This window comes from Pleurodeles waltl, chromosome 4_2, assembly GCF_031143425.1.
Source record: "Pleurodeles waltl isolate 20211129_DDA chromosome 4_2, aPleWal1.hap1.20221129, whole genome shotgun sequence".
NCBI classification, from domain to species: Eukaryota; Metazoa; Chordata; class Amphibia; order Caudata; family Salamandridae; genus Pleurodeles; species Pleurodeles waltl.
This window is the reverse complement of record NC_090443.1, coordinates 268182596-268205987: the sequence shown is the minus strand read 5'-3', so window position 1 is coordinate 268205987 and position 23392 is coordinate 268182596. Positions and strand designations below refer to the sequence as shown.

The window sequence follows — 23392 nt, the reverse complement described above, 5'->3', positions numbered from 1 at the left end:
GGCAGATGTAATGGCCAAAAGGAAGGCTGTTTTCAAAGCGAGAAATCTGAGAGGACACTTGTGGAGAGGCTCGAAAGGAGAGCACATCAGAAATGTGAAAACCATATTCAAATCCCATGGGTGAATAATGAATGGAGGAGGAAGCATGAGTAAATCCTTCAAGGAACCCATTTACAATAGGAGACAAACAAGAAAGGTTTATCAGACAACCAGAAAAAAAGCAAAAATGGCTAACAGAAAAGCTTTGAGAGTGCCCATATCAGAGCCCTGTTGGGCCAGTAAAAGGTTAAACAGAGAAAGAGACTGAAAGAGGGTTAACCGACTCAGGTGTACACAGTTTTCGTGGAAGAACGCCTGGCTGCCAAGATTACGTTACAGACTTTAGTCAGGTCAAAAGCTGTCAACTGTCCCCACTCAATCTCCACTCAAGGTGGAGACTGGACAGGTTCTGGTGGACAACTCACACCCTGCTATGGCAGAAGATCCTCCCAATGGGGCAGTCTGATCTGAGAATTGAATGCCGTGCTCGGGATACCAAATGCTTCATGCATAGTCTGGAGCCACAAGGATTACTTGGGCCGAGTCGATCCTGAACTTTTTGAGAACTCTGACAGAAATGATATGGGTGGAAAGGCGCCACCTTTGAAACTCCAACATGCAATACTCCTGACATTGTGCATTCTCTGCAAAAGAAAACAGCTCTAACAAAGGCTCTCCCCACTGCTGAAAGAGACCTTGCATCACCTCCGGATTAAGATGCCATTCGTGACTACCCAAGCATTGTCGGCTGAGTTTGTCCTCTCTGGCATTCAGACAGCCTGAGAGATGTTTAACCACCAGGAAAAAGACCTGATATTTCAGCCACATCCGGAGGCACAGAGCCTCCTGACAAAGGGTCCAAGACACCACCCGCCCCTGCTTGTTGCAGTACCACAATGGCGGTGGTACTGAACACCTGAACCTACCTTTTCTTTGAGAGAGGGAAGAAATGTGTTAAATGCTAGTCTTATAGCAAGAAGCTCCAACAGGCTGAGGTTGAATCCATACTCTGCCAGAGACCAGATGCATCTCATCTCCACCTCTCCCAGATGGCCGCTCCAGCCTAGGAGTAACAAATCCATCACTACTGTCAGATCTGGTTGGGGAAGGAAGAGGCATCTGCTTCTGACCCAATCGTGGTTCATTAGTCGCCACTGCAGATCTTGTGCAGTTCCCTCCTAGATCTGAGCCATGATTCCCCTGATGCTGCAACCACTGGAACTTCGGGTCCCACTGCAGAGCCTGCATATGCCATCTGGCATGTGTCACTAGCAGGATGCTGGAGGTCGGAGACACAGCAACCTCAGTCATTTGCACCAAAATCCAGGACAGAGCTGGAACATCTGCATCATAGTCTGAATATCCTGGACTCGCCACTCAGGAGGATAAGCCCGAAACTGCACTTCCAGTACAGCTCCGATGACATGGAGCATCAGAGGGAGTCAGGTGTGTCTTCGGCATGTTTACAGTGTACCCCAGAGAATGCAGGAGGTCTGTTGTAGTCTAGAGGTGGTAGATGACAGCCTGGGGCGAGCCCGCCTTCAACAGCCAGTCGTTAAGGTGAGGGAAGACTGAATCCCCTGACATGTGTAGATGAGATGCGACCACCGGCATTACCTTGGTGAACACCAGAGAGGTTCTGGTAAGGCCAAAGGAGAGCATGGTGGATGAAAGTGCTCGTGGTCTACCGTGAACCAAAAGTAATGTTTGTGGGCTGGCATGATGGGAATATGAAAATAAGCATCCTGCAAGTAAAACGCTACCATCCAGTCTCCTGGATCCAGGGCAGATAAATCCTGAGCCAGAATGAGCATTCTGAACTTCTCTCTCCTGAGTAAGAGATTCAGGGACTCAAGGTCTAGGATAGGGTGGAGGCCATTGTCCTTTTTGGGGACCAGAAAGTAGCCGGAATAGCAACCACGACCTACCTCTCGCACAAGAATCCTCTCTTTGGCCCCCTTAGCCAAGAGAGCCGTAACTACTGTAACTTCCTCCTGGAGAAGTGCCAAGTGATCCTCTGTCATACGATTGTAGGATGGTGGCATGGATGGAAGGGGAGGGAGTAGCCCCTTTGGACTATCTGCAAAAACCCACCTGTCCAATGTGATGGATTGCCAGTGGAGGAGGTGATGGTGGATCTGGTCTCCAAATGGTCCTTGATTGGGAACAGTCTGACTCGGAAGGTTTGGAGGCAGCTGCGAAGGGGGCAGGGGGCACATGGGCTGACTGAAGAGCTGACTCCCTGATCCACGGGGCGGTGGATTCAATGTTCCCCAACCACACAGAGGCTAGGCAGTATGCACGGCATGGGGGCTTGATGGGTATGGACGTTGCTGGGTGAGTCTTCTGTATCCACGAAAGGGGCGAAAAGCCAACTCGGGGGACGAGGGGCTGCTGTGAGGCCCAAGAACGTGGCTGTAGCACACGAATCCTTGAAGTGCTCCAACGCAGAGTCTGCTTTCTTTTCAAAGAGACGAGTACCACCAAAGGGCAGGCCTATAAAGGTTTGCTTGGACATCTCCCGAAAAGCCAGACGTCCTGAACCAGGTGTGGCACCTCAGGACCACTGGCAATGCAACCACTCTGCATAATGAGTCGGTCGTGTCTAGTCTGCATGGGATCGTGAACTTTGCTGCATCTCTCTCATCAGCAACTGTTTGGGAAAGTACAGCTCGGACCTCCTCCAGGACCTGTGGAAGCACTTGTGCAACTGTATCCCACAGAGTATGGGAATAATGGCCCAGGCATGCAGTGGTCACAGACCGCAATGCCACGATGGCGGAGGAAAACAACTTCCCAAGTGTGTCCAGCTCTTGGATTCCCTATCTGAGGGTGCAGAAGGGAACACGCCATGGGAGGTACAGGCCTGGATGACCAAGCTCTCAGGGGTAGGGTTTTGCGTAAGGGAACTTGGGTCACCCAGAGCTGGGCGATGGCAGTGGGGAATTGACAAGGCCCCCAGAGGACATCTGTAAGGGCATCAATGAAGGGAAGCAGGGGTTTGGAAGATGAAGGTCCATGCTGAAGCTCTTGTCAGGAGGTCAGTCCTGACGGTCATCGAAGACAACTCAAGGTCCAGGATCTCAGCTGCTCTTAGCACCACCACAGAATACGAAGCACTTTCCTCCATAGCCAAGGTAGGAGGAGAAAGCATGCCAGTATCTGGGGAGGTATATACAGACCACTGGCTTCACCCAAGTCTGTCTGCCAGTCCACATATTATTGGAGCTGGTATTCCAGAGGGCCCAGCAACTCCTCCCAATCCTCGCTGTAACCTATGCAATAGGAATAAGGATTGGGATCTGACATTGGGGACAAGGCCCCTGCCGACACCGGAGTCGGCATTGTAGGACGCCCACTGGGTTCTGTGTTGGAGTCGGCAACGAGGATAGGGATGATGCCTCCTGGGGACACAGGTGGCGATGGGAGCTTCGGTGTCAGGACTGGTAACGGGGAAGGTTAAGGGGGCACAATCAACGCAGGTCTGTTTCAAAGCGTGGATCAAGGGGCGCCCCTGAAGCCGAGGCCGCTGGCGTGGAACCCCAAGGGGCTCCATCCAACTCCTAGGAGCCCAAAGGCATGCCGCTGAAGTCAGACTGTCCAAAACGGAGGCACATGGCCTCATAGAATTCTGAAGTTGGGCAGGGGTCGCTTCAGCTCGCGGAAACTTGAGGAGGTGCAGAGTCAACCCAGAGACTGGGTCTGCAGATGAAGGCTTAGAGCAACGACTCCCTCGCTCCCTTGTCGGCGGACAGACGATTTCAATAGAAGCATGCTTCGCCTTTGACTTCTTATGCTTTGAATTACCTGAGGGTCCAGAGGACTAAGGGCCAGATGTACGAAAGGATTTTACCCATTCTGTGTCTATGGGAAAAAGCTTTCGTACATATGGCCCTTAGAGTGGGACAACTACGATAGAGGACTCCGCTACCACTCTCAAGACCTTCATCTCCACTGGGATCTAGACTTGAGCATAGTCAGATTCAGAGACCGCTCCCTCAAAGCCTTCGTATGCATTGCCCGACACTTGGAGCACAACTTCAAGTAGTGGTCATGCTTCAGGCACCAAAGGAACATAAGGTGCGGATCGGTTACGGGCATTTCCCAATGACAGGGACCGCAAGGCTTGAAGCCGGACTTCCTTGAAGACATGCCTCGAAACACTAGGAGTTAAACAACTGAAAAATATTGGACAAAAAGTCACAAAAGAGCAATCAAAAAATGACTGAGGGACTGTTCTTTCTGTGGATCAGTGCTGGTTGGTGTGGAAAAAAAAGAACCGGTCAGTGCACCGGGGTGGCACCAACATAGGACCTGTGATGCCATATCCGGCGCGGACGATGCAGACAATAGGCGCTGAGCCGATCAATGCCATCTAATGGTATGCAGGGGTACTGCTCAAGAACAATCTCTGAATCCAGACTGACGGCTGGGGAAATTCTAAGGTAAGGAATCTGCAACTAGATGTCTCTATCAGATAACACTGCTGTATTACCAGCCTTTGTATAGTACACATCTGCTATTCCTATAGCTTTGTACCACTACAACCCATCTAAAGTGAGCCTTTTTGTGTAGTTATAAAATCTCTCAAGCCTAGAATGCAACAGTAATGTATTGACAGGGATACAGAATAGTTAAGGCCAAGGGCATCTACTGAGTGCCATGTCTGCTAAGCTGTGAAGTCATGTAGTGTCGTGGAACACTCTTCTGTAGCCATGAACTGATGATTGGCTATGAAAGGTTTTATCTATTCCATGTATATGTCCCAGTGTGTAAGAGAGGTTGACAAGCTTTTAGAATATGTTCTCCAACAATGAATAGCCCAGTTCCGCCAAAAAGGATCGATTGCAGGTAAGTATAGAATATAAGTGTAGGATTGTTTCATAAAAAGGATGCCGGTGTACTGCTCATGTGAGCTATAGATAATGTACCTCAGACAAACTAATCAGTACAACAGTACTGATCGCCCAAGTGTCCTTTTGTGGTTGCAACAAGAGGCATTTAGGTGTGCGCTCAATGTTGTGTCTTGAAAGTAAGCTGTAGTTTGTACCATTTTGTGGCATTCTAATAACTGGGTGTGAAGCATATTGTTGACACAGGAGACTGAGAATTCTCAATGGGTTAAAAGTGCTGCTTAAGAGGTACCTAGATATTTTAGGGCTGGGGTTTGTGATGTGCTACAAGTGAAGGTAAATAAACACCTTCTATTTCATTTAGTGTAGGATAAGAAGCACATCACATCTGTGATGTGTAGAGAGTACAATGAAAATTAACCACATTCCATTGCTGAACAAAGAGTTAATCTATCCAAAACATTTCAATTTTTACTGGAAAACTATAACAGTTAATTTGCATCAGTGAGTTCTACATTGCAGTTTGTGACACAAATGGTAATTTCAGCTGCACAGGTGATCCAACCTGAGCAGCCTCTTTGCAGGGAACTGTAATTCCAAGAAAGGTGGGTCCATGCCAGATATTAAGGATATCTAGTGACTATGTGAAGGCATTCTAATGAAACACATTGCATGTAGTTATATTTTGTGTAACAATAAGGAAACTCTGGAATGGATCTTGCACTCCAGGACCTATGCTGCACCCCCTCGCTCTCTCCTCTGAATTGAGGCAGAGCATCATGCTTAGCGACCTGTAGATGTACAATAGAAACATGATGCTGTGTTACAGTCCGTTAAAAAAGACCACTTTTTTTTTCTTAAACTTTAGGACAAAGTTGTGCATGGAGAAAACAAGTAATTTTTGGGGCAGGTTGAGGTTATTCTGTAAAGAAAATTCTGCCCATCACTGGTATGGATCGGTTAGAGGAAACACGCAAGACACCTACATCACATAATTTTCAGGCCACTGTCTTGGATATCATAAGTATGAAACCAATTTTGGTCATTAGTTTATATCTGGCAGAGTGACTATCCATATACTTGTCCTAATGAATGCGCAGAAATCCATGATAGGGCTGAGAGGCGGGCAGAAACATGTGGACCTGGTTGTTTCATTTAGGTTTAAGGAATTCCCTCCCCTCTGAATTTTATTCTGCCTATTGGGACAAAAAGTCTGCTATAAGTATACCTTAAGCCAGTTTTATTTTCACAATACTCGCACTCTGCACACCCCACCCATACCTAGTTCTCAAAGGGTACCCGACCTCTGTGTTCTAAAACACTCCTAAAGAGCTCCTTCCTTCCCCTGCTTTCGGTTGAGAGGAGTTGTAGCTAACATCATGGAAGTGACACGTACGGTGTGAGGAGGGGCCCAATGATGAAGCATGCAAGCTCAGGGTGGGTGAGGGTCTGTGTCCTAAAAAAAAACTAAAATATTCTTTCTAACATTAGCTGCAGAAATTAACCACCCTGATTATTGATAATTTCTCTGACCGTGTATATCCTTTTGTATTTTAAATAGTTGTCTTTGGGAAACTATGTTTATTTTGGTCATTAAACCTCCCCCAGACCCTCTAGTGTATGTTTATGAATAGTGTACACCCCAGTTACTTCCCATATGTTGCTTCCTCAAGCTATGACCAGCTGTTTGTATATGGTCATGAATGTGCCTAATTATGTGAGTCTTTGATGACATCAATCTTTAATGGAGGAAATCAAGAATGCTCCTCAAGCCAGAGTGGTACAGGTGCAAAACTCTACCATAACTATTATTTTTCTCAATCACACCAGAAAATGACATGAAACTAGGGAGCCTACTCATTGACCGGAAGCTGTAAATGTGTGCTTATCAGTCCAGTCCTCAAACTACAATGGTATTTACTGGAGCAAAACTAAAATTCAGACTTCAGGCACTAGTTACTAACCACTGTACAAAAAGCTTTTCTATATTAAAAAAACTAATAAAATATATATACCAAAACATATGGTGTGAGCCCAGCCATAAAATACTTGCCCTGAAGCTCAATGTGTGTCTTAAAAAAAACTCTACTACAGGTCCAAACTGTTACATGATCTTCATTGAGCAACTTGAGTTAAGAGACAATCCTGTTAAAAGTTCAGAAGAACTAGCCATCTGCCTCAAGATAACCTCACATAACTAGACAGCTACTATCACTGATAAACCTTTTAGATGCAAAAAGCATAGAAGCACTGTTGGATTTCAAACATTATGTCATGTCAATAAGTGCTGTGCGAAAAAACACTCAGTTAACACTTCAGATACTTCAAAAAACATTTCTAATCACAGATTAATACAGCTCCAACTGTACTAAAAAATTGACTTTCACCTACCAGGAAGTGAAGAAAATAAACCACAAAACGATAATGCGCTTACGAATGGTAGAAGAGTATCATACCAGTCTTGGGGCATAAGCTTGAGTGGCTGGTCTACTACTCGATAAGGAACTGTAACACTGACTGTAGTTCCCCCTGGTTGCATCTGGTCTTTTCTTCTCTGAATTAAGGTTTCATTTTCACGCTGACAGCCTTGCTTCTTCTTTTCCTCCGAAGAAACAAACCTGGATACACAGGGTAAGAAGTCTGTAAGTACATATGCTGTCTATATGCTGAGCACACAATCAGAAACTGAATTTCATCGCAGATGTAGTATAGAATTGTGAAACACCAGTGACTAATTTATATTGTAAGCTTTTGTCAATGATTAATATAGAGGTTTAAACCAAAAAGTATTAGAGTTGCTACTTGGAAAATAAATAGTTTTATAACCTTTGGTGAAGCTACGTTCAACACACCCCAACCCACCCACAAAATGTGGCACAAGGTCTTATAATAGATTAACAATTGGAGGCGGTGAAAACACTGGAGAGCATACGCAGAAAGGAAGGCTTACATAAAATGACCAAACAGTTTTTAGGGTCAACTCAGGAAAGGTATACTCAAAAGGAAAAACAAATGTAAGATGGTAAGGAAGATGTGATTCTATCTAAACATGGATTCTTCACCTCTTGAATTTGTCGGTGCAAGACTAACTGCTACCACGCACCAGCAGGTTGTGCCCAAGACTCCACTGTTACCTCCCTATACCTACAGAAGTGACATTGTGGTGCCATATATAGGCACTACACCAGTTAAGTAACAAATTCCTTCCTGTCCATGCCCTTCAAAACATATTCATAGCAAACACCCCAACTAATATCTGTTTTCACCAATGCCAAAATTGCATTTTTCAGCAAACTATCTCTAGGCATGACTCGGCCATGCAATAAATGCTCTCCAATTCACCAGAAGGGATCAGGATGCAGAAAACAAATCTATTTGCCACTAAACACAAAAGCAAGGTAGGTCATACTCCAAACATAAGTTGCAGCCCAGTTCAGCTCAATGTTTTGGCCCCACATCAAGCTACCGCCCTACGGTGAATCAGAGAAGTAGTTGAGGGACAAGTTACAACACAAGAAGCCCAATTAGGACTTATCGCTATCTTGTCACTCCTGCTCTGTAGAGATGCTGCACATTAGGCACTCCAAGAAGTCCCAACTACCAGCCTGCTCAGAAGCAGGTTCAGGCATGCCCTGACCTCCCCGGGATGTAGGCCCAGCAGCAAATGAAGGCCTTTAGAGGCCACGTGAGAACTTTTTATGGTAATGCTGTCTCAGTCCATAGCAACTTCAAGGCCAATGGAGATGTATTAGCCCCTACCACTACTTCCGTCAGTGAACTTACACTGGCGCAAACTGACCAATTCCAGTCACTGCTGGCTCATAACTCCTGTGCCATCAACTCTGATGCTAGCACCAACTTTATCAGCGCTCACACTGGTGTGAATCAAACACCCCTTTCCAATCTGGAACTGATGTAGGCACTCTAGGTCGATGTCTACGCTATGATACTACAAAGGTGCGGCACCCAACTTTGGAGGAACCACAGGCTCTCCCTCAACATCAATATTTTTGCAGGCTTTTTTGGATTGGAATTCTGATGCAGTTCAAAAACTCCAAAATGTTCTCAACAATGAGGATGGTGAGGAAGTGGTCAATTTACTCTGACTTCTCATTATAATGATGCTGACCTATATTTAGATCTCTAGAATGTCAGTGGCCTTGATACTTTGCTGGAGACAGAGTTTGACTGTCTGTCTCTCCCACACCCCACCCCCAACCAGCCCACTGAAAACAGGGTGCCTATTTTGCTGTAGTAGTCTGCAGAGCAGCTGATATGCAGGGCCTACATCTCCTTACTTTAGAGACTACAGCAAACCTAGAGGCAGATGTTTTGAAGTCTGGGGCCTTCTACTTCAGAGCTCTTACTACCTTTTCACAAAGCAGTAACACAAACCTTGATGGTGTCTTGCTCTTAGCTTTGCTCAAGTACCCCAATAAGTTGTTCAGTAGCTAGGTGCCACAAGCCTGCTCCTGGATTTTTGGCATTTATGATTCAGCACCTGACTCCCAAGAGCTTGGTGGTTCAGACTTCTACTAGCAAGGTGAAGAAGTTTCTTGCTAATTTGAAACCTCTCGATATTCAGGTTCAGATCCAACGGCAGAAAAAAATAATCTAAAAATGGTGAAGTGGGGTGGAGGCTTCCAGTTTCCTGTCGAAGATGTGGCCAAACCACTTTTATTCCCACTCCTGTGGTCATAAGCGACTGGTAAGAAGCAGCATTTGTAATATTCCTGCCTGGCTTATGTGCTATAATTTCAGACCACTGCTTGCTATTCCACAAGATTTCACCCTCCCCTTCATATCCACTCCCATTGGTTTCAGACTTGTTTTTGTTAAGACTTCATCAGATCAAGCCTCCATTCTTCATAGAAGTGGAAGGTTCCAGAGGCGGAGACATGCTCTAGGTCTTCCTGGACCCTTTACTTGCTATGTAGTCCCAGAAGCAATTAATGATGGCTTCTGAGCACTTAGTTTGCCTTCCTACCCTGCGACAGCCCTCTGCCTCTTGGGTGTTTACAAACATGATGGCGATGGTCAGAGAAGCATGTTCATGGAGTCTGGCTGCTAAAGGTGGGCTCGCTGTAGTCCCTCACAGACCATCTGCAGACAGCAAAAATCCCTCCCTGCATCCTACGCAGATGATTCTCTTCCTAGGGCTCGATCCTGGGCATGGTTGTGTTCAAGCCCTTTCCACCCCTGTATTTGTCAAGGATGGGTTTTCTATTCTATTCAGCACTTATAACTAATAATGAAGACACTCTGGAAGAAGGAATAGTTACTAACCTGTAATTCTAGTTCTCCTCCAGGAGAATCTTTATTATAGTTTTATATAACTTTCCTTTCACTCCAGAGAAAAGGCAAAGGAAATAACGTCAGTTATATCCATCTATCATCTTCATAAAAAAAGAAATGGCTCAATTACCACTGACATGATGGGTTATTAGTGGTATGCTATTTTTTTAAAGAAGCAGCGTCAACTTTCCCAGACTTTCAGGCAACAGCCTGTTAGCCAACATTTACTCTCACTCTTTCTTTAAAAAACATTGTGACAGTTTTTTTGTCAGTAAGCTTTTTATAGTGACCTTGTTCTTCATGTTTTATTAATTTCTTGTTTAAATAAAAATGAGCAAAAATCTGCCAATATAGCCTTTCATATACTGTGAAAGTATTCGGTTTAAAAAAATGGCTTTTTAAAAGAAAAGTGTATTATATAAAAAAAAATCTTAAAAAAGAAAAAAAAAAATACAAAAATAAATAAAAATAAAAACCTAACTCTGGGATCCTGCATGGACAGGTCAGTTCAGTGCATATGACTAATAATGAAGATCCCCTTGGAAGAGAACAAGAACCTGCCCGAGCAGACTCCACTCTGTTAGATGGGTAGGGGGGAATGTTGTCAAATTGCCTAGAGGAAGAATGTTCAAGGAATACTAGTCCACTGGTCACTAAGATCAATAACCTTGAGAACTATTCAAAACTCTGATCAAAAACAATGGCAAGATTACAAAGCTTTTCCTTATAACAAGAGAGACAACCAGGATGGGACATCTGGGGAAGGAGCTGTTGGAGGAGGAAAAAACAAATAAATAGTACACTAGTCATGACACAGTCAAACCAACAGAAGAAGCAATTACTTATCTGTTACTTAAAGTACCCCTGCATTCTATCTTCACATGCTTGAATCGTTTCCCATTGCCTATCTGGGACCTTCCCGGTGATTTACAATAGAAATACCAAAACGTGATAAAAGATTCAAAGGGTATCCTTAGGCTCATCTAATTGGAAGATATTGTGAAGAACGAGCTTCCCCACTGCCGTTTTTCTCACAGCCTTCACTTCCAGATGGATTGTGACACAATCCCTTTTTCAGATAGTTGCCTTGTATAGGTCTGCAAGCAGTACTCCAGAATAGAGAGCTGCAGTTGCTGCTACACCCCTTGCTGAATGCTTTGTCACTGTGCACCCAAAGAGATGACTGATTTTCACATGACAAAAGGTGATACTTCTGCCATCCATCTTGCAAACCCCTGCTTGACGACAGGAAAACCATTCTGTGGCTGGCAAAAGACAAGAAATGCTAGTTATTTGAAGTGAGGTTCATTAATGTTCTCTCAACAGAACTTTAGACATCTGAAGATGTCCTATGAACGCAGCACCCTTTCATGGTCTTTACGTTTGTTTGAATCATTCCGGTGTTTAGGTGATACACTGAATATCACACACTAATTGCTATATATTATACTTAAATGACACCTTGTTGGACATTATTATGTAAATTTGTACACACTTCCAACACTGGTCTACATGTTACTCCTGTGATTTATATTGTTGTGACAAAGACTAGAGTAAGGATGCAAATGAACAGGCTGATAGACGGTAAAATAGCAAACTGCAAACAACAAAATTAACATGACATACAGGGGAATCCCTTTTGAAGCTTGAAGCCGTAGGAGTGCATTTTTCAGAGCACAGTCACACAATTGGCTGAAGCTTGAGTTTTTTTATTTTTATTAAGTGATGGTTGTAGGAAGTTGGCTCTGTATGCACTATTTCAAAGTAAGGAATTAAGGAATAGTATGCACAGAGTCCAAGGGTTCCCCTTAGAGGTAAGATAGTGGCAAAAAGAGATAATACTAATGCTCTATTTTGTGGTAGTGTGGTCGAGCAGTAGGCTTATCAAAGGAGTAGTGTTAAGCATTTGTTGTACATACACAAGCAATAAATGAGGAACACACACTCAGACAATTCCAGGCCAATAGGTTTTTGTATAGAAAAATATATTTTCTGAGTTTATTTTAAGAACCAGAGGTTCATGATTTACATGTAATACTTCAAATGAAAGGTATTGCAGGTAGGTACTTGAGGAACTTTGAATAATCAAAATAGCATATACCCTTTTCACATAAATCACATTTAGCTATTTTAAAACTAGACATTAGTGCAATTTTCAACAGTTCCTGGGGGGAGTAAGAGTTTGTTAGTTTTTGCAGGTAAGTAAACCACCTACGGGGTTCAAGTTTGGATCCAAGGTAGCCCACCGTTGGGGGTTCAGAGCAACCCCAAAGTTACCACACCAGCAGCTCAGGGCCGGTCAGGTGCAGAGGTCAAAGTGGTGCCCAAAACGCATAGGCTTCAATGGAGAAGGGGGTGCCCCGGTTCCAGTCTGCCAGCAGGTAAGTACCCGCGTCTTCGGAGGGCAGACCAGGGGGGTTTTGTAGGGCCCCAGGTGGTAGAGGGGGCACAAGTTAGCACAGAAAGTACACCCTCAGCAGCACGGGGGCGGCCGGGTACAGTGTGCAAACACGCGTAGGGTTTGTAATTGAAATCAATGGGAGACCAAGGGGTCTCTTCAGCGATGCAGGCAGGCAGGGGGGGGGGGCTCCTCGGGGTAGCCACCACCTGGGCAAGGGAGAGGGCCTCCTGGGGGTCGCTCCTGCACTGGAGTTCCGATCTTTCAGGTCCTGGGGGCTGCGGGTGCAGAGTCTTTACCAGGCGTCGGGATCTGGGAAGCAGGCAGTCGCGGTCAGGGGGAGCCTCGGGATTCCCTCTGCAGGCGTCGCTGTGGGGGCAACTCTGGCTACTCACGGTCTCGCAGTCGCCGGGGAGTCCTCCCTGAAGTGTTTGTTCTCCACAAGTCTCACGCTTCCGGCGGGAAACGCAGGTTGTTTTAAAGTTGCTCCTTTGTAACAAAGTTGCAGTCTTGGGTGAACAGAGCCGCTGTCCTCTGGAGTTCTTGGTCCTTCTAGGGCAGTCCTCTGAGGATTCAGAGGTCGCTGGTCCCTGGGGAAAGCGTCGCTGGAGCAGTGTCTTTAGAAGGGGGGAGACAGGCCGGTAGAGCTGGGGCCAAAGCAGTTGGTGTCTCCGTCTTCTCTGCAGGGTTTTTCAGCTTAGCAGTCCTCTTCTTCTTAGGTTGCAGGAATCTGAGTTCCTAGGTTCTGGGGAGCCCCTAAATACAGAATTTAGGGGTGTGTTTAGGTCTGGGAGGGCAGTAGCCAATGGCTACTATCCCTGAGGGTGGCTACACCCTCTTTGTGCCTCCTCCCAAGGGGAGGGGGTCACATTCCTATCCCTATTGGGGGAATCCTCCATCTGCAAGATGGAGGATTTCTAAAAGTCAGAGTCACCTCAGCTCAGGTTGCCTTAGGGGCTGTCCTGACTGGCCAGTGACGACTCCTTGTTTTTCTCATTATCTCCTCCGGCCTTGCCGCCAAAAGTGGGGCCGTGGCCGGAGGGGGTGGGAAACTCCACTAGCTGGAATGCCCTGTGGTGCTGTAACAAAGGGGGTGAGCCTTTGAGGCTCACCGCCAGGTGTTACATTTCCTGCAAGGGGGAGGTGATAAGCATCTCCACCCAGTACAGGCTTTGTTACTAGCCACAGAGTGACAAAGGCACTCTCCCCATGTGGCCAGCAACATGTCTCGAGTGTGGCAGGCTGCTAAAACCAGTCAGCCTACACGGGTAGTTGGTTAAGGTTTCAGGGGGCACCTCTAAGGTGCCCTCTGGGGTGTATGTTACAATAAAATGTACACTGGCATCAGTGTGCATTTATTGTGCAGAGAAGTTTGATACCAAACTTCCCAGTTTTCAGTGTAGCCATTATGGTGCTGTGGAATTCGTGTTTGACAGACTCCCAGACCATATAATCTTATGGCTACCCTTCACTTACAATATCTAAGGTTTTGGTTAGACACTGTAGGGGCACAGTGCTCATGCACTGGTGCCCTCACCTATGGTATAGTGCACCCTGCCTTAGGGCTGTAAGGCCTACTAGAGGGGTGACTTATCTATACTGCATAGGCAGTGTGAGGTTGGCATGGCACCCTGAGGGGAGTGCCATGTCGACGTACTCGTTTTGTCCTCACCAGCACACACAAGCTGGCAAGCAGTGTGTCTGTGCTGAGTGAGGGGTCCCCAGGGTGGCATAAGACATGCTGCAGCCCTTAGAGACCTTCCCTGGCATCAGGGCCCTTGGTACCAGGGGTACCAGTTACAAGGGACTTACCTGGATGCCAGGGTGTGCCAATTGTGAAAACAAAAGTACAGGTTAGGGAAAGAACACTGGTGCTGGGGCCTGGTTAGCAGGCCTCAGCACATTTTCAAATCAAAACTTAGCATCAGCAAAGGCAAAAACTCAGGGGGTAACCATGCCAAGGAGGCATTTCCTTACAATGGTACTAAATAAATTATACTGATTTGAAACATGTGAGCCACTTAAGTGATATTGCATGTTATTGTAAACCACAGTGAGGCTTTCTGCTCTATGATGGGTAGCATGTCACACATGTGAACTGTTAAAGTTCCAATGCTGAAGAATCCCAGATGCTTCAAAAGTATTGCAGACAAGAGAAATCATAAGGGTGGCCCAACCAAGAATGGCCAGGGCCATAACCTTATGGAGTAAAGTTCAAGAAAAGAGGTGAGAGAAGAACATAAATTCCTGCCCACCTCAAGTATATTAGAGGGAGAGACTCTCTTGCTCACCGAAGTGGGATACAGCTCTGAAGAGGAAGAAGATGGACAAAGACATCATGCAGAGGTGGTCTTAACCCTGAAGAAATTAACAGAAAGAGACCTTTGTCTATTATGAGAGAGCCAAATACTTCACCATCGCTACAACCTTCCTGAAGAGTGAATCAATAGATTTTGTCACAAAACATTTAGACATAGAACAATCCACTCAAGTAGCTCTTTTGATTCACTTTAAAGAAATACAGAGTGAAAGGGGAGTCACTACACCTCCGAATGAAGAGAGCCAGAAGGAGACTTGAGTAAAGTCACATGATGTTTATCCCACCAACTTAAGTGTTATCACATGGGCAAAACGAGGATTCAATTCAAGGAATCTGAAGAAATACTGAAGGGTGACTACCTAGCACCATGCAAGCCAGAAGGGTCTGAGATGGAATACAAAATATGATGTACAGTTCACAGCACCGTTGGTGGGGGGGGGGGAATACTAAGAGATAACAATCTCTTAGTTCAAGGATAGAAGAACTTGAACTATTGTGAAAGAGCAGAGGTGAGACAAGAATGAAGCATCTGCAAGTACTGTAACCCTTTTCATTTTTGCCATAAGGAGGCGCTGATGTAAATCCTGAGATGACGGATCATGGAGATGACACAAATACCTAGCATCAAAGCAGTTTTGGCTTAGACCAATTTCACCTGGATATCCAAGGTGACACTGGTCACATGCATGCCCAAGAAACAAATTATGTTAGAAGTTAACAGTGATGGGGATGTGGTAGACAGAGAAGGAACTTCTATACCTATAAACATCACTGCATAAATACGTAGGCAGTGGTAAACAATAAAAATAAACTACCAAGATCATCAGAAATGAACAAAGGGGGAAAAAAGAAGTAAAGAACATCTATTTTGGGGTCATAAATACAGATTATGATTACATGTCTGGCACTGACATGCATACTGCTTCAGAGGATCTTGCTTCAAGGGCATGAAAAGGAAATGCAGATGGTAGGAATATCATAGAAATAATGACAAACACTGATTTCATCTTAATTAGAATAAGCATTACAATGTTTTACTATTGGGGGACAGTAATGACATTGTACAGTACTCTTCCCAGAATCCTAAACTTGTACTGCAGATTTAGTTTGAGAAATGAATGCTCAATTATTAACTGATGATATGGCATAACTGCAGTAATTGCTAGTCCTCTCACAGATTATATTTCCAGGCAAGCTTTGTAAAATCATGTCTGTGGCAGATACTTACTTGAGATCCTGCAAAAGGTCCTTTGAATTAAGCATGGTTATTAAGGAGGTGGTTGCTGCAGGGATGATGATTATAGGTGTCCGTGATCCTGTTAAGATCCAAAGGAAAACCAATAAAAAAAAAGAAATGTAAAGATCGATCTATGACAAAATAATTATGGGCACCATTGGAAAATGCTTTCAAATAAATGGAAAATAATGAGAAATTGAAAACACTGAGCATTCTCCCAAAAGGAGGACTTCAAACATCCATACTCACCTTTTTTCTGATTAGGAGGAGGGCGGGCCTGAGAAACTGTAAGCAGCAGAAAAAAAGTTCATTAATGAATTTCTTCACTGAGCAAAAAAAAAGTCTCCAGTGATATAAATTAACAGACTACAAAAGAGACAGAAAATTACTACAACGTAATAGCCAAATGCTTTTTAACGCCACATGACTTGCATTTGAAACAGATACTAAACAACATTAAAATAGTCAGGTTAAAACAAAAAAATAATTTATTAAAACATCTGCTACACAACTTCACTTTTAAAACTGCAGATTAAACTAATTTAGACTAAACATCCTCGTGACGATGTAAAGACTCGAGATATGGTGTGGTACAAGCAGTAGAATGAGAAAGCCCTCAGTGAGTACATGGTACAAAAGAGGGTTGTGGGAGAAATGGCAAAAGGCACAAAATGAACGTGAAGACAACTAATAAGAAGGTAGGTTGCTTTTTAAAGTCAATGGGTGGTAACCAAGGTAATTATTTCTGGATGAGAAGTTCCCTGAAGAGGGTCTTTAGGTTTGCCCCGAAGCTACAGGGTTGAAATGTGGTGGACCTATGCTGGGATGCAGTTTCAGATACCTGGTGAATAGCAGGTGGTGGCCACTCTTCTGAATCTGATCTTTTCATTCTTGCACTTATCTAGTTCAAGTCTGATGATGGTGGCATGCTCTATGTTCACTACTAGAGATATGTTGTCTATGTATGGTGGTGTGCTGGTGACTTGAATATAACATGCAGTCGATCCTTAAAGTGATTCAGAATTGCAGCAGTAAAGATTTAGCATTGTTCTTGAGGTGTGGTTGGGTTCCTTTCACTTTCATAGTCATGTGACTACTGTTGCATGGAAGATGTGGTTATGTGCTGCAAGGCTACTATCTGACATGCTATTGTGAAGGCTTGCTGCTGTCTATGACTGGGCAGTGATGTCAGTTCTCAAATTGTGCAGTTGGAAATATGCTTTAAAGTTTCAGATAACAATTGGTGTCATGTTGTCAGTGTCTTTTTAGTGATATTGGCATTTAAGTAGAAGCTGTTGTTGATGAAGTATCCAGGTGATTCAGCACTAGTGGAAAATTGGGATGTGAACTAGTCATCGGATAGACACATTTGCGTACCATAACTACACGTGAATAATTGTGGAATACAGTGACTTGAGAAGCAAAAAACCTTTATTTGAATATAGTTCATTGAGTTTCCTGCCATACCTTGGCATCTGCTTGGGAATCAGATTTTAGACAATAGCACCTAGGGAAAGGATCAAGAGACTTCAATATTGCATCTCTACAAATGTCAAATGGGACCATTTCTGATCCATGCTGTGGTACCCGCTTTCCCTCTTGTGGAGGGAGCTTTGTGCTTTTCTGGGCTGGCTTGTTTAAAAGTTGGAAATACAAGTCACTATCCATCGTGTGCTACTTTACAAGGTGTCAGATCTTTTCTAATGTAGCCAAAATGTACAAACGTGTTTTTTCTAATATCTTTGTTTACTGTAAAACCGTAGAACCCTTTTAATATCCAACAAGGGGAGAACCTTCTTTGCAGGCACAGACGAATTAGAGAGTAAAGTTGATAAGTGATAAGTTAATAGTCTGATTGATGCAGAAAACAGACAACTTATGGTGTGTTCTTAAAACAACCTGATTTCAATGAAAAATAGTTAACGCTGAATTCTAGCAGAGAAGAACAGCAATTAAAAAGGCAGATTTTCACTAGACATGCTGCAGTGATTCTCTATGAATAGGCTCAAAAGGAAAGATAATCAATCCTGAAAGTATTAGGTTGAACTCCCATGGTGGAGATGGCCATTTCACTAGTGGAAAAACCTTTCTGTGGCCTTTTACAAACTCTTTAATTATTGGAATCTTAAAGAAAAACCTTCCTGTGGTGACTTTCTATATGCAGTTATATCAGCCAGGTGGACTTGTAGCTTTATTTGGCTAGGTACAGCAAGTAAGGATATTTAGCAAGAAATAGGATTGTTACATTTACTGTGACCATATGCACAATCCCTTCCATTTTAGTGCTTGACAATCTCATTTAACATTTTTCTTCTTTTATTATCTCTATGCATTCCTGAGAAACTTTAAGATGTCTGTACTGCTCAACTTCAGGTTCCATGCAGACATATTTAATGACTGTAGGCTCGGGTGTTGGACTGAGGCACCGCTACTTTGTGTTTTCTTGGGGGGGGACCTTGGGGCCTTTTTACTTTTTAAATTTGAGAAGCGAAGAGCATGTGTTAAAGTGACCGCTTCAGAGGACACTAGCAATCATTGTGGTGTGCCACTCTTCCACCTGGGTTAGTGGTCTAGTCCTCGCACGCACGGCCTTAGAGCTCCTGTAGTGTGGACGCATGCAGCAGTCGCACCTAAGCCAAGTCCATCTTCATCCTTCCGTGCCCAAACGGGACCAGGGGCCAGTAACCCTGCATCTTTCAGCCAGAAAGGGTGGTGTTCTCACCCAGCCAACTCAGGGAACTTCAACCTGCTTCCACCGAAGTCTGCCTAACCTCCTTAGACCCTAAGGTGAGCCCTGTAAGATGTACCCTTAGCAATTTTGCACCAATGCTTGATGACAATATCTACAATGCTACCACAGGAAACGCTTCTCGTGCCCAGAGCTCAGCTAGCAACAAAGCAGTCCCCTTTGTCAGCATTGTCAGCATTGTCAATCCCTCCCAAGAAACCAGCAACACCTATTCAACTTCCTGTGGAATAACACCTCTGACATGGCTTCATCAGGTGTCACTTCTAGACCTTATTGTCCACACTCCCTCCAAACTATTCTGTAGCTAGAAGGGACTGACTGGATAAAGCTGAAGATACATTCTCTCCTTACATCCTTAGGTGTGCCAATTTTAAACTGCTTGGAGGTCTTAATATTCATCTGGAAGACCACATGTGCAGCCTGGGTGGGATGCTTATAGAAGATTTAAGTGTGATGAATTTAGCTCTTATTAATTCAATACCCACACAAGTCTTGCCACCTCCTGGATCTCATTCTTTCAAATATCAAAGATCTTACCACAGAACCTCCCTTGCCGTTATTATGGTCGGGCCATTTGATGGTGCCTTTTGCCATTAAGACTCAGCTGACCCCCTCCACAGGAGTGGCTGAACCTCAAGTCAAATCAAGAAATTGGCCTAAATTAGACATCACTGCTCTGAATGCTCAATTGCAAAGTACTAAACCAGATCTGAAGCAGAATTTTGACTTAGCTCAACCTCTGGTCAATTGCGGATTATGAATGCGCTAGAAGTAATGTTGCCAGCAAAACTCAGTTCCCTGCAAGACTTCACTACACTGCCCCATGATTCAACAAGGCTCTTTGCTTGGGGAAAAAATGCTGCAAGGGCCTGGAAAGAGGAGTTAACATCTAAGTATAAAACAGTTTTCAAACACTCTTAAACGTGGTCAAGTAATTTTCTGACTCTAGCAAAAGTTCTCCATCACCTCTGCTGTCTCAGTCACAACGAAAGGTGTTGGCTCACTGTTTTATTAAAAAGGTGGCTGAAATCTTAATCCATTTTGCTAACACTCAAAGAGCAGAAGGGTAGGCTGGTGACAACCCCAGTGTATGGATGCTTTCTCCAAAAGATAAGCAACATATCACTAATCTGTCACTAACTGGTCCAAAAATGAATTTGTTGCCTATTGGATACCCATCGTTGTCGGGCCTTATTACAGTTGATTAAATCAGGATCTCCCCAAGACCCCCCCCTCCACCGAATAAGCTCAACTTCTTGGATCCTGATTTGATACAACTTGTAGTAAATCTCCTTAATTCCTCATTACAAGAGGGACACATTCCCCAAGCATGGAAGCATACAATGGTCCTAACCCTTTCGAAAAAGCCTAACCTGAACTCCACCACATTGGTCTAATTTTAGACCGATTTCATTGCTGGCCATCTTTTACAAAATTCTGGAGAAACATGGGAATTCACAATTCACCAAATTTGTGGAAGCCCAAAACGTTCTACATCCCTTACAAACAGATTTTAGGGCAGGGCACTGCACCGAGTCTGCCCTCCTAGGAGTCTCAGAACATCTGAAGTGACTCTTGGATGAGGGTGGCTCAGCCATGCTGATTCTACTCAATCTTTGGGAAGCCTTCAACACCGTCACTTCATTCTTCTGGAAAAACTGGAGATGTTGGGTCTCTAGGGAACAGTCTTAGCCAGGATTACCTCATTCTTGAAAGATCATACATTCCAGGTTTTCTCAAACATTGCTGTGCCACAGCCCTGCATTCTCACTTCTGCAGTCCCCTAGGGCTCAGCCCTAAGTCCGATGCTAGTCAATGTACACACACTTGCACATCTAGAAGAATGTTGCGGCCTAACCCTGTTTACGTGTGCTGATACCCAAATCATCTTTTGTCATCTGCACATGGCCATAACACCAGGGCCCTCAACTTGTGTTTGGGTCAGATCTCCACCTGAATGAACAGCAATTCTCTTTAACTTAATGGTGAGAAGACCGAGGTATGGATGTAGGCAAGAATTCCCTGCTCTGGAGTCCCCAGCATTGGCTGGAGTCTTCTGGGGCCCTGTAGGAAGTTGGCTCTGTATGCACTATTTCAAAGTAAGGAATAGTATGCACGGAGTCCAAGGGTTCCCCTTAGAGGTAAGATAGTGGCAAAAAGAGATAATACTAATGCTCTATTTTGTGGTAGTGTGGTCGAGCAGTAGGCTTATCAAAGGAGTAGTGTTAAGCATTTGTTGTACATACACACAGGCAATAAATGAGGAACACACACTCAGAGACAAATCCAGCCAATAGGTTTTGTTATAGAAAAATATCTTTTCTTAGTTTATTTTAAGAACCACAGGTTCAAATTCTACATGTAATATCTCATTTGAAAGGTATTGCAGGTAAGTACTTTAGGAACTTTGAATAATTACAGTAGCATATGTACTTTTCACATAAAACACAAATAGCGGTTTTAAAAGTGGACACAGTGCAATTTTCACAGTTCCTGGGGGAGGTAAAGTATTGTTATTTTTTGCAGTTAAGTAACCCACCTACCGGGTTCAGATTTGGGTCCAAAGTAGCCCACCGTTGGGGGTTCAGAGCAACCCCAAAGTCACCACACCAGCAGCTCAGGGCCGGTCAGGTGCAGAGTTCAAAGTGGTGCCCAAAACACATAGGCTTCAATGGAGAGAAGGGGGTGCCCCGGTTCCAGTCTGCCAGCAGGTAAGTACCCGCGTCTTCGGAGGGCAGACCAGGGGGGTTTTGTAGGGCACCGGGGACACACAAGTTCACACAAAAAGTACACCCTCAGCGGCACTGGGGCGGCCGGGGGCTGTGTAGAAACAAGCATCGGGTTTCCAATGTAAATCAATGGGAGACCAAGGGGTCTCTTCAGCGATGCAGGCAGGCAAGGGGGGGGCTCCTCGGGGTAGCCACCACCTGGGCAAGGGAGAGGGCCCCTGGGGGTCACTTCTGCACTGAAGTTCCGATCCTTCAGGTGCTGGGGGCTGCGGGTGCAGGGTCTTTTCCAGCCGTCGGGATTTTAGAGTCAGGCAGTCGCGGTCAGGGGGAGCCTGGGGATTCCCTCTGCAGGCGTCGCTGTGGGGGCTCAGGGGGGACAACTTTGGTTACTCACAGTCTCGGAGTCGCCCGAGGGTCCTCCCTGAGGTGTTGGTTCTCCACCAGTCGAGTCGGGGTCGCCGGGTGCAGTGTTGCAAGTCTCACGCTTCTTGCGGGGATTGCAGGGGTCTTTAAATCTGCTCCTCTGTAACAAAGTTGCAGTTTTTTTGGAACAGGGCCGCTGTCCTCGGGAGTTTCTAGTCTTTCTTGAAGCAGGGCAGTCCTCTGAGGATTCAGAGGTCGCTAGTCCTGGGGAAAGCGTAGCTGGAGCAGGTTTCTTTGGAAGGCAGGAGACAGGCCGGTAGGACTGGGGCCAAAGCAGTTGGTGTCTTCTTTCTTCTTCTGCAGGGGTTTTCAGCTCAGCAGTCCTCTTCTTCTTGTAAGTTGCAGGAATCTAAATTCTTAGGTTCAGGGGAGCCCTTAAATACTAAATTTAAGGGCGTGTTTAGGTCTGGGGGGTTAGTAGCCAATGGCTACTAGCCCTGAGGGTGGGTACACTCTCTTTGTGCCTCCTCCCAAGGGGAGGGGGTCACATTCCTATCCCTATTGGGGGAATCCTCCATCTGCAAGATGGAGGATTTCTAAAAGTTAGAGTCAACTCAGCTCAGGACACCTTAGGGGCTGTCCTGACTGGCCGGTGACGACTCCTTGTTATTCTCATTATCTCCTCCGGCCTTGCCGCCAAAAGTGGGGCCGTGACCGGAGGGGGCGGGAAACTCCACTAGCTGGAGTGCCCTGTGGTGCTGGAACAAAGGGGGTAAGCCTTTGAGGCTCACCGCCAGGTGTTACAGCTCCTGCCTGGGGGAGGTGATAGCATCTCCACCCAGTGCAGGCTTTGTTACAGGCCGCAGAGTGACAAAGGCACTCTCCCCATGTGGCCAGCAACATGTCTCGAGTGTGGCAGGCTGCTAGAACCAGTCAGCCTACACGGGTAGTTGGATTAGGTTTCAGGGGGCACCTCTAAGGTGCCCTCTGGGGTGTATTTTACAATAAAGTGTACACTGGCATCAGTGTGCATTTATTATGCTGAGAAGTTTGATACCAAACTTCCCAGTTTTCAGTGTAGCCATTATGGTGCTGTGGAGTCCGTGTTTGACAGACACCCAGACCATATACTCTTATGGCTACCCTGCACTTACAATGTCTAAGGTTTGGCTTAGACACTGTAGGGGCACAGTGCTCATGCACTGGTGCCCTCACCTATGGTATAGTGCACCCTGCCTTAGGGCTGTAAGGCCTACTAGAGGGGTGACTTATCTATACTGCATAGGCAGTGTGAGGTTGGCATGGCACCCTGAGGGGAGTGCCATGTCGACTTACTCATTTTGTTCTCACCAGCACACACAAGCTGGCAAGCAGTGTGTCTGTGCTGAGTGAGGGGTCCCTAGGGTGGC

General features: G+C 45.2%; 1 protein-coding gene across 1 annotated transcript in view; it reads right to left on the bottom strand.

Annotated features, from left to right (window-relative positions):
- Window positions 1-23392, bottom strand: part of CDC73 (cell division cycle 73) — a 515645-nt gene that overhangs the window by 79638 nt on the left and 412615 nt on the right. The window contains exons 12-14 of the mRNA XM_069231104.1: window positions 16392-16427; window positions 16134-16221; window positions 7349-7510 (exon numbers count right to left, since the gene is read on the bottom strand). Of these exons, the coding sequence (XP_069087205.1) occupies window positions 7349-7510; window positions 16134-16221; window positions 16392-16427 (286 nt within the window). The remainder of the gene's footprint in view (window positions 1-7348; window positions 7511-16133; window positions 16222-16391; window positions 16428-23392) is intronic.